The sequence below is a fragment of the Hirundo rustica genome, chromosome 3 (genome assembly GCF_015227805.2).
Source record: "Hirundo rustica isolate bHirRus1 chromosome 3, bHirRus1.pri.v3, whole genome shotgun sequence".
NCBI classification, from domain to species: Eukaryota; Metazoa; Chordata; class Aves; order Passeriformes; family Hirundinidae; genus Hirundo; species Hirundo rustica.
Genome location: NC_053452.1, coordinates 87,210,871 through 87,223,056, shown reverse-complemented (window position 1 = coordinate 87,223,056; position 12,186 = coordinate 87,210,871). Strand labels below are relative to the sequence as shown.

The following is a 12,186-nucleotide window of genomic DNA, read 5'->3' as shown; positions in this document are numbered from 1 at the left end:
GGTATGTAAGAACACTTCTTCCTAAATTAGTTTCCAGAAGAGATTTAAGTTTATGAGAAAGAAGAAAAAGATCAAGACATTATTGTTAGTTACCAGTCAGAACTCAGATGAAAAATTTACCTAGAAGAGCTTTTTGACCACAGCAGATCTTTATGTCAAATTGCAAGATCCAGGACAGACTCTTGTCTTTATCACAAGCTCAAAGAAGTTGCACTCACCCAAATGGTTGAAAAGCCACTAATGAACTTGTTCCCATAGCTGTCTAATACATCTTCAAGACTTATTTCTGACCTCTCCAGGGTGCTGTGGTAACTTCACAACTTTCATGTGCATTCTGGATGGTTCATCTTAGTTTTGTTTACTATCACCTGATTTCTCCGACTAAAAGCATTATCCAGAATCAGACAAGCATGGATCCTTCAACCAAAAAAATCCTCAGCTTCACTCAATATATATACAGATCAACAAACTGGAAAACGTTCAGGAGTTTAATTACTGGAGTTATAAGGCTACTGTAATTCTATAGTCTACAGTAGCCTTATAACTCCAGTAATTAAAAGATAGTAGAAGAAAAGAGTGACCAAATAAAAAGGCATTTACCCCTTAAAAACTCCTGCATAAATCTTCAGAAGAGGTCTGTCCTTAACCTCACCATGCAAGACATCACAAGTTGTTTTGGTTACTTAGTAACATTGAAATGTAACAGTAAATTACAGAAATTAACTTTCAGCAAACAATTTCATGTTTGTGCTCAGTCATAACCAGAGTTTATTGGTCTCCCCATGTCCTCCTCCCTAGTTAATTCAAGAATTTAGAGTAGAGTAACTTTTATTTCTACTCACACAGATATACTAGCCTGTTTCCATTCTTATGTACTGAACACAGCACTAAGCAGTCACAAACTGAGAAATCAAAACCTTCCTCTATGAGAAGCTACCCTTCTTCTGTCCAACTTCTTCTTCTGCACAAATCTCTCCTTCATTTTTGCTAGATAATATCAAACAACTTCCCCAGAGCTAAAAGCAATATATTCCTGTCTTCCAAATACTACAGCTATGTTTAAAACTTACTAAAAAAACCCCAAAAAACACAACAAAACCAAAACTCCCCAAAAATAAACCTAGCACTATTTTTCCTTCAGTAGTTGTGAAAATTTGAGTTGTTTCTCAAGTTTTCACTTGAAAAAAACCTCCACGAGTGACCTCCCTATTTGTAACACATCATGCAATGTACTTACACACTGTATTTGATGAACCTCCTGTACAAGTATTTGAAACCAACATTTAATATCCATTTTAAAGTCAAAACTATGCTCAATGGAACATTAAGAAACTAACTGACTGAAAAATTTATAATTGTATACCAGAAGTATATTATCAGGTTTTGCCTCAGTGGATGAGTTTATGTTCCTTCCATAATCCCACAACCAACCATCAAGTGATGATTGGATGTTTGTTCTATGTCTCAAGATCTTTGTATTTCTTGGGCCACTACAGACAGACAAAGGAAAAGGGTAAACTAATATAAAAACAAGAAAACAGGTACAAGTAAATACAACGCACAAGCATTTTGTCCTTACTTCTCCAGCACTTGGAACACAAAAAAACATTTTGCATAGAGTTGCTGTGTGGGAGTTGCTCTATTAAAACACAAGGGCCCCCCATGTGAAGAACCTGAAGATAAGCCAGCAGCATGTCCTGCCAGCAGAGAAGTCTCATGGCGTCCCAGGCTCTATCAACAGCAGCGTGTTCACCTATTAAAGGAAGGGACCATATAGTGCAGCCAGTTCTGAGGCCCCTGCTACAGATTGAGACTGATAAATCTGAGCAAGTTAAGGGAAGAACTAGGTTGGTTTGAAGTTGGAGCACATGCTGTGCAGAGCAGCTGAGGGAGTCAGGCTTGCTCGGCCTAGGACAGAGACAGGTTTGGAGACACCCACCACAACCTGTCTGCTTAGCAAAGAGGTGGAGCCCAGGCTCTTCAGTGGTGCATAGCTGTCAAGTGTGAGACAATAGATGACAGCAAGTATATCCACAAAAGGTAAGAGGAGAGATCTTTCCGCAATGAGTTCAGTCTCCAAACTCAAGGGGTTTTGGAGAGCTAGGTGATAAAGCCCTGAGCAACCTAGTCTGATCTTACAGCTTCCTTCTTGGTGCAGTTTTGAATAGATGACCTGAGGTGACTTCAATATGAATTATCCTAGGAAATTACAAGTCACAAGAGCATGCTGATAAAAGACAAAATCAGACTTTCACATCACAACCCAGCATCTTAATCATTTTACTTTCCTAGAAATACACACTGGCTATACTGTATTTGATAGCCAAGACAGAGCCAAATACTTTGTTACAGCCATATCAAGGTCACCTGGAAAAATTAACTTACATCTCAGCTCAACCATTATCACAACCTGCATAAACAGTTTAAGAAGCATTTTTTCCTGTGCTGTTATAATCCTTGCAAAGCAAGAGAAACACTAACAAGCAGGCAGCCAAAACACTCAATAAGCTATGGAATTGTCCTCCCCATCTCCTATGCTTACAAGCACAGATAACAGCACAGAGCATGTGAGTAAAGACTCTGCAAAGATGTCAAAGCAAGCAAGGAGGACTGTGAGTATTTAAGTGGCAAGAGAAGAAGAGGCAAAACAGGGGCTTGTTGCTGAGTGGGGCAGCGGGACCTGGTAAGACAGGACTTTTCCATGACAAGTCTGAGATACTGAATGTCTTCTTTGCCCCAGTCTTTTATTTAGCAAGACCAGACTTCAGGAAATCCGGGCCAGGGAGCTCAGTGAGAAAAGCTGGAAGGAATATGTACCCTTGGTGAAGAGGATCTAATCAGAGAATATTTAAGCAAACTGTACATATGAAATTGATGGGCCCTGAAGGGATTAGTCATCTCTGTCAGTGTTTGGTGTATGTCATTGCTGGGAACTTTAAGTCAGGACAAAATTCCTAGAATAATGCAAAATATGACTTGATGAAGGCTTGTATGATTATATCCTAAAACATTCACACAGAAGCCAATACTCTGATGCATATCAAGAATGAAGCACAAAATAATGGAGTACATATGCATTGGGATGAATGTTTGTTAGACAACTTCTTAGTTACCCTTTTTTGAATACATTTGAAAAGGGACATCAAGTCTGTTTTAGCTCACCTATAAAATACTTCCTTCATACCTTTACCCTGAAAACATACCCTAGGCTAAGCACATGAACTACATTACCTAAGTGTTAAATACTATTCCATGGAGCTTGGCCTTCCCAACAGCTCTTTACAGCCCTAGCATAAAGTATAACAAATGCAAACAAGAATTTTAGAAGAAGTCAGTACTGCAAGAGCAAAGGGAAGAAGCTGTAACACCCACAGGACTCTCCTGTCTATTTTAAATAGACAGAACCATCCGTCTCATTTTTACAGTGAACAGCAGTACTGCATTTCATTTGGTCAATGACTGAAGACTCACAACATGATACACACCCACCATACTCTGAAAGTCATTGACCTTCAGCATCCAAGCAGGATTTAAGAGCTGAGTTAAGTGAAGAAAGTCTCCTCCTCTCCCCACCATAAATATCAGCAGACAACACTGGAGTCCTTGCTGCCAAATGGGGACTGGTATTTAAAGTACAGAGAGGAGATGCTGGCAGCGTCTGCTTTTAAGATAGCTCTAATTATTGCTTTTCTCTGAACAGAAGAACAGTCCTATTGTAAAGACCTACTGTAGGTAAGTAGTCAGAGAAAAGTTAGAAATCTGCCACCAAGGAAGTTAATCATCTTGTTCAGTCAATGAACAGGCGGCAAAGGTTAGTAGAGTAGCAACTCATGCAAAGCTCAGAACAAATCTCAAACTTACGACTACTTCCAAATTCTTCAAACAGGAGCTTCACTTTCTCCCACTCTGTGGAATTCTTCTTGTTGGGAATATCCAAAGGAACAAAAGCACTGTAATACAGGAAAAAAAATCTTTCTTACCCTAATCACTGACAAATAATAATTCTATTTCCAAATTACAAGAAAAATAGAAATCCATTCATAGAAAAGGCAGTGTTTTACTTTACTCACATTCCCCTCAAACGCTGTATTTAGATCAGCAGAGTGCATGTATGTGTGTTTAGAGTCAGGTCTGAGGTCAATGAACAAGTGATTTTCTATCTACCAATCCTAAAAGAGGTAAGGACCCTACACTCAAGTATCACTGAAAGACATATTGATATATGATTTAGTATCCTGATTTGATTCATATGCAAAGGAGCAAATAAACTTAAAGTATCAATTGAGACAAATTCTCTTATAAATATACACTTCTGAGAGCCAAAATAAAATAATGATTTTTCAAACAAGCATTATAATATCAAGGGACGTGTTCAGCTTCTATTATTACAACTAAACACATCTGCTCCATTCCATTCTTTGTTCTGTAGCTGGCCTAGAGAACTGAGCTGCAGAGAAGTTCATTAAGTTTTTTTGTTCTTACAATAAGCAGACTAGCAAAGAATGCTCAGAGAACAATGTCAGGTAAAACAGCCCCCTAGGTGAAAGCTTCCTGTTGTGAGGCTCACCATCTAAAGTCAACTAATAAGAATAACTCTTCAGAACCTCTACAAACAGAACAGCTGAGTTTGTAATAGCTGGAAAAACAGTACCTCCCTACCAAAAAAACACTGAAACCATAGCTTTGAGACATGAACTAGAATGCCTAGAAGTCACAAGGATGACAGATTTGAAGGGAAACTCTTTAGGCAAAGAATGAAAGAAGTCAAACCAAAGTCCATAAAGAATGTTTACAAGTATCATCTGGACTTGTATGACAAAGTCTACATAATTAGATCCCTGCTTCAAGCCCCAAACAAATATGCATATTCCAGGAGCAGTCTCAAAGAACAAAATACATGCTTTTGTTTCAAAGGTTAGGGCTAAACCAACTGTGTGCACTTAAAATCATCATCACATGAAAACCAAAACTCTGCAAAAAAAAAAAAAGTTGGCACTTTAAAAGTCAAGATTTTAATTTCTAAAAAAATGCTTCTTGACTGTGTAACAGGCAGATTGAGGGTAAGCATTTGCTTAAGTTGACACATTCTTGCTGACTTAGGATTTAGCTCTTGTATCTGCCTCTAGTAGCAATTCTTTCTGTAAAACAGCATACAGACAAGACACAGGCATTAAAACCAAGTTAGGCAACATCTTTACTTTCAAATGACAGAAATAACTGCCAGTTTATTTACTAAAAATAATTTAAAAAGGAGACTGAGAAGGTAACTGAGGATTTGCCATTTGTGGACCACATGCAGGGAACAAACAAGATGGAACATTTTAGGATATTTATAACTTGCTTGCTTTCTTTTCCCTGAGAATAATAGGATGGGGGTTTTTTGGTTGTTTTGTTTGTTTCTTTTTTGTTTTTTGCTGAGACTATCTACAACCAGCATGTCAAAGGACACTAATCAGAGCAGGGGCTACTGAATACATTATCCTCTTCAATTAGTACTCAGATAAGGCTTGACTGAAGGAGATGGACATCTGATTCTGCTCCTGCTCAAGTTCCATGCACCAAAGGCCCCAGAAAAGAACACGGGAGTTATAAATCAAGGTAATGCAAGCCAGCAAAACAACTCAGCTGTGATGTCTGATACTTGGAGCTCTGGACACAAAATCAAATTATTAACTGTGGTAATTTTAAAAATAGAAGCAAATTGCTATGATGTTGAAAACACAGTCCTGGTAAATTATGATTAAAATCTTGATCAATATCTAAGCTGCAGAACAAAGAAAGTGCAAGACAAGCAGTTTAAAACTATTCACTCTTGGCCAGGCTAATACACAAGTGTAGATGGGTAAAGTTTGATCCTTAAATCAGAGGGTCATCAGCTGTCATCCTTAGGAAATTATTTTCCAACACACCAGATTTAGACTAATTTCCTCAAGTGAGTTCTGCTGTGATCTAATTTGCATAACTATTTATAGGATAATTAAATATATTAATAGCTTTTTAAGAGCTAACGGTTCTAAAAAATTAAGGTAACCAGTTTGATTCTGAACACTGACAGTCACGGAAGCACGCATTTCGGAACTAAACATTTCTTAGCCTCAAAAACAACCATTTTATTCCATACTAGACCCTAAGAGTGCATTAATATAGATAGCAATATCTCAAGCCCCTTGACAAGCATGTGACATTTAGAGAAAAGTACAAGGAAAGTACCTAACTTATGGGAAGGGAAAAGTATGACAAGTAAAAACTAGTTCTGAGCATTTCAGTATAAATTTGCCCTATACTTTGCTTTTAATAGTACTCTGCATCAAGTTGCGTACATAGGATTTAAGTGTTACAGACGTGCACTTTTCTGCCAGATGACTGTTCTGTAATAGACAATTAAAGTAAGAGGTACAAACACTACTCCTGATAACAATTTGGACAAAAACATCCTGCCCACTAAGCTGCGTTATCAAGTCAGAAAAACCTCCAAGATTATGTGGCACAAAACAGAAAAAATTTCCCCAAATAGTCACAACAATCTCTAGTGGAGAAAGTGCAACATCCTGGTAAGACCAAAACACTGAAACTTGGAGCTTAATATAGCTTTTATAATTCCTTTGAGGACAGCAGACTACAGAAGAGGCAAAAAATGCCTTATGTAGACCTTTAAAACTATTTATTTACTTGTTTTAATCATACAGATTACTTCCTAAACCAATCAAAACAGAGGCTGCCTAGCTATGAGACATTCATCATGTAACCACAGATAGAAAGACTATTTGTTAGGCACTCAACAGGAAATATTCCAACGCCTCTCACTGTCATAATCTGTGTGCAGGAGCACTCTAGTCCATTAAGCCTAGACACCTAGAGTCAAACATAGTACATAAAATTCCAGTCTATTTTAAAATTACTCTGATCCTAACTACCAGTGAGAGAATCCCCCACTACTGCAAGACTAGTCTTCACTACCACATTCATTCAAACCACTCATACAGAATCTTCAGCTCCAGCATGTTTATCTCTTTCCTGTCACACTGGCCACTTTCTGTGGCCACTCCCTGCCCTTGCTATGAAAAGAAGCAAAGACAGGTAACTTCTTCTGAAAAAGCATATATACACAAACACTGAGACATATGCTACCTAATCTATATATAACTACACTAGGAAAAAAGTTAACATTTTCCTTCAGCACAGTCACCTCAGTCGTCTCTAAAATTGAGCCTTCTCCCCTCGAAGGAAGTCTTGCAGTCTCACTTAAAGGAGAATATAAGAATTACCTTTTTCTCTCTTACTGGGAGAGAGGAACAAACATGCTTAGAGATACTGAGGATTCAGCTGACACCTACTAGAGACGCTACTAAGATTTCTAAACTGGCTATGTTATACATCGATCTATACCTATGATGTGAGCTGCCAGAAAGAGCTTTTTCCAGAAATTTTAGTAATATTTCTAGAAAATTATTGAGGTAATAAACTCCTACAATCTCTTATAAGAGCAAATACCTTACTTTCACTTAAAAGGACAAGAGACTTGATAGATATATACCTTTAACTTTTATAAAAACTAAAAGTATTCCAGGAAGATGGTATATAACTGGAAGCATTAATTTTACTCTAGTTTCTACTTCACGCTCCAGTACTTTGATATGGATCATTTTAGCACACATTTTGCAATTTTTACCAACTTTATTGCTGCAGTCAAAATGCTAAAAAGCTTATGACACAGCAGACATGAGAAAGATTCAGTACTGGTGTGCATGTCATGCTTAATGGTGATCTGAAATCAATTTTCTGCTACTACCTGGAGTTTCAGAACAACAGCAGTTGCTGCAAACAGCTTACTCACTTCAGTAACATTTGGCTTTTAAACAAAAGCCAACAAAAGCTTTTTCATCCAAGGCACAATTAAGTCAAGTATAACCCCACACTACACTTACATTCTTCAGACAATATTTCCATTTAGGAAAGTATAAGCACATAACATCTAATCATTTCCCCAAAAAGCTGTTTCACAAGGTCCATTTCAGAGAAAGCACTTAAGAAAGGCAAAAAATTGTTGGATGAACATGGATGAGGACAAATTCTTTACTCCCCGTTGAACAGACTGATGTAGTTGTGTCAAAGCCACTGTGCCCTTGATATCAATTCACACTGAACATTCAGCCAGCTTGGAAGCACAAGTACCTCCACAATTAAGAAAATCATTTTACCTTCCAGTTAAACTCTTACTTTTCAGGTACATAGTTCTCAGGATACTTAAGCCCTATTTGTGATTAAGCTAATGTTAATTATACAGATTCAGTGCATCATAATTTACCTCTTAGAAACAAAGAATACAACTCTGATAAATAAATCTTACACAGAACAGTGCTCAATACAAATACTTACCCAATTAACAGAAGAACAGCACAAATTGTGATGAATCCCAGAGTGTATTTGAGTGCAGTTTTAACCTGCTGAATGTTAAAGAGAAAGTTAATACATTGACATAAAAAGAATATAAAGGGATTTGTGCAAACTATGAAAAAGTATACTTAGCATAATAGGCATTCTACAAAAAACCTCCATTAAAAGCATGAGTAGTTTTATATACAAGTAATAAGTATACACAGAATTCCACTCTTGAAGAGTCTCATAGCTTGAGAACTGTGAACAATGACATAGAACTCTGCTTCCATCATAAGCTATGCATTTGAGCAGCTGTGGCTGGAAGCCTGGATATATTCATTGCAAACTCACTCAAAGAAAATACTACTAATGCTTTATATTACAGCTATTACTAAAAATCTTCTTCTGTTATGGCTACAACTAAACAGAAGGGGAAAAAACTATGATTAATTGTTTAGAAGATTCTTTAGAGAAGTATTTTCATTTGAAATGTAGCACCTTATTGGCACGCAGTTAGTGTGTTCCCTGAGAAGTCTCAAGCCAGAGTACTACAAAAGTAAACACATTAGCTTCAGGTAAATTACTACCTACTTCAAGAAAAAATACTTCTACTACAGTTGAAAGACTAAATTTGAGTGTCTATTTCAGAATCAGAACCATCTTTCTATTCCCTATTTTAAAAGCTGTCACTATATCAGGTTTTTATTCTATGGAAAGTCTCACATAAGAAGTTTTAACTTCTGTGTATGAAATCTTGCTCAAAACAATTTTTAGGAAGTTTAAAGAATTCAAGAAAATATAGACATTAATTACTTTTCTCACTAGAGTTTCATTTCATGTGAGACCACAGCACTTAGACTAGAAAATGTCAGACTATGTGTTACTAAGAGCTGCTCCAGGATTTTTATGGAACTATAGTAATAGATTTAAATATTACAATGCTAATACCCTTTCTAAGTTTAAAAAAATCATTCTTGCTTTCATATTTTGGATCTATTCATTTGCCTTTTCATTGCTTGGTGCATTTGCTACAGTAAACTTACTGAGCATGTGTTGCCATCATCATCCTCCTTCTCCTCATAATAGAAATAGACAAAGGGAATCCACAGAAAGACGCAGAACAGGATGATCGAGTACAGAGCTAGGAGAAAGAATTAAATTAAGAGAGTTACATTGGCACTTCATTTATTACACAGTAATTCAAAGGAAAGAGTAAAACATTAATTTCTCTTCTTTCTAGCTCATAATTTCAAGCATTGAAAAGTTAGTAAAATTCACTAGCCAGCTTGCATACTTATCACTGTTTTGTGAACTCCAAAGGACTTTAAAGTGAACTCTTTCAGATGAAGGATTTCAGATCCATCTTCAACTCAGCAACACCAAATGACTAAAAGTAATCAATTGTATGCAAGTGATACACAATACTAGCACACTGGCTTAAAGCATAGTGAATAAAAGCAAGCTAAGCCATCCAATAACAGGTTGCTCAAACAAATGTATATCAAATTAAACTAAATTAAAGGTATTTTTATCACTGGACTCAGAATAGGTTCTACTATTAACCTAAGTACATCAAGAATGAAAGACATGGTTATTACTGACCTCAATTCACAAAACAAAACAAGCTTCAGCAATATAGCATCATCAGTTTATGCTCTTTTAGAAGTACTAATTGGAGATTGCAACAGATATTTAACTGAGTAGCCACTAAACCAAAACAATCATACTGTCATGTCACTTTGATGCACAGGTGATCAAAAAAGTAAAAAGTTTAATACATCTTGAAAAATACTCTCAGGTTTTGAAGTCGTTAAGACAGCTGGTCAAAATCAATTGGACTAATTAGGCAGTGGTACGAAAAGACCAATTTCAGGTAGAGAATTCCAAGTCTAAATCTTAAGTTCTCTGCATTATACGTTGAACATGCTTTAGAACATGATTATTTAGGAAAATCTTCTAATATTCCAAATTATCTCATACTATGAACATTGCGGAAGTCCATTAGGAAACTAAAAACTGTGAAGCAGTACGTTACAGTATTTGCACCCCACAAGAAAAGTTATCTTGGAATAGTTTACTAAGACTTCAAAATGTCGTAAGTGCTACACAACCAAGACTGCTTGTGCCAGCACAAAATTGCACCTTTGAAAGAATAAGTACAAGTACTCAGGACCACAGAAATCCTGTAATCTTTGGTTATTTTTCATCTTTGCCCCATTCTACATGACTAATACATAACTTTCCATATACACTTAATTAACACCTTTCCATGAATACATTCATTCCCAACTTAAAGCCTGTGACCTCTTATTTTGACTAGCACACTCCACACAGTGCACACATCCAAAGAAATCTACCTCAGCATTTTTTCCTAAAGTTGGTATAGAAGCCAAATAAAGTATCAACAACTAGAATCTAAATATGAATCACTAATTATATCTAAATAGAAAACATTCTTTGGGAAAATATTTCAAAGTGTTAAAAAGTATCTACTGTTTAGTGTACTGAGTTAGTATGGCAATGCATGAAGAGAAAAAAGTTCTCAGTTAGTTCATGAACTCTCATATTTGCCAAGAGCAAAACATTCAGTGCTAAAAAACACCTTGAAACCTCAAACTCGAAAAGAAATCTTCCAAGACACTCTAGAGCAGTAGTCATATTACTTCAATATTGTGAATGCTTTCAGAAATCAAGCCTGTCTAATCTATAATCTGTTTTTCTAGACTAGTCCTAAATCCACACCACAATAGGCCAGTAAATTAGGCAAGTTACACGCATCATTAGTCCAAGAGGAGAATAATCAGCCCATAGAGGTCACCACAAGCACAGAAAATCCTCACTTCCAAGTTACACTACACTGAATTCAGCATACCTTACTCTTCAGGCATGCCCTTATTAGCTCATTACATAATGAGACTGTAGTCCATGTTTCTTCCAAGGGGACAAAGGAAGAAACACATTGATTAAAAAGACTATGAACTGTATGAGTAACTTTATTTACAAAGGATCATTAAGGTTGGAAAAAACTGCAAGATCAAACCTTTAAACATGTTATCTGCTGTCACTAAACTGCTAGAGAATCACATATTAAACAGATTTTTAAGTACGGCATGCAGTATTATAAACACACAGTAGTATAAACTCCAATCTACACTTAAAATTGCAGAAGTTCTGCAATTTTCTCTGTTGAAAACCTTGGCTGCCACAGTAATTTTACAGGAATACCAAAGAAAAAAGGCAGCTTTGGATTTGCTTTTCTCAAGAAAACCACTCCAAGACAGATCTTTTTGCTTACATATCAGGTGGTTTTAAACTGCCTGTGAGGATTTCTTAGTAAGAATTGAAAATGAAGTTTACAACTCACATAACTGAAGCAAAAGATAGTGCTTGCTATTTTACTACAGAAGCCAGATGAGGACTGGCTGAGGTCACTTGGTTCAGCCTGGAGAAGACTGAGGGGAAACATCACTGCAGTTCCAACTTCCTCGTGAGGGGCAGACACTGATCTCTTCTCTGCAGGGACAGGGCCCAAGGGAAGGGCCTGAAGCTGTCAGGGGAGGTTTAGGATGGATATTAAGAAAGAGGTTCTTCCCCCCAAGGGTGGTTGGGCACTGGAACAAGCTCTCTAGGGAAGCTCAAGAAATGTTCTCAGGACAATTCTCTCAGTAAATGTAAAGGTAATTTACATTTACATGGTGTGATTATTTGGGTGTTCTGCACAGGGACAGAAGTTGGACTCAAGGATTTTAACAGGTCCTTTCCAACACAGCATACTCTGTGGTTCTATGTAGCTTTAACAGATTTGCCCAA

The 12,186-nt window shown here is 36.8% G+C and overlaps 1 protein-coding gene across 2 annotated transcripts in view; it reads right to left on the bottom strand.

Annotated features, from left to right (window-relative positions):
• The window catches only part of LMBRD1 (LMBR1 domain containing 1), a 69,597-nt gene that overhangs the window by 44,474 nt on the left and 12,937 nt on the right, over positions 1-12,186 (bottom strand). The window contains exons 4-6 of one of the 2 annotated variants that reach the window (XM_040059898.2): positions 9,420-9,517; positions 8,377-8,444; positions 3,862-3,950 (exon numbers count right to left, since the gene is read on the bottom strand). In XM_040059898.2, the coding sequence (XP_039915832.1) occupies positions 3,862-3,950; positions 8,377-8,444; positions 9,420-9,517 (255 nt within the window). The remainder of the gene's footprint in view (positions 1-3,861; positions 3,951-8,376; positions 8,445-9,419; positions 9,518-12,186) is intronic. The other variant, XM_040059899.2, reaches the window with a different exon arrangement.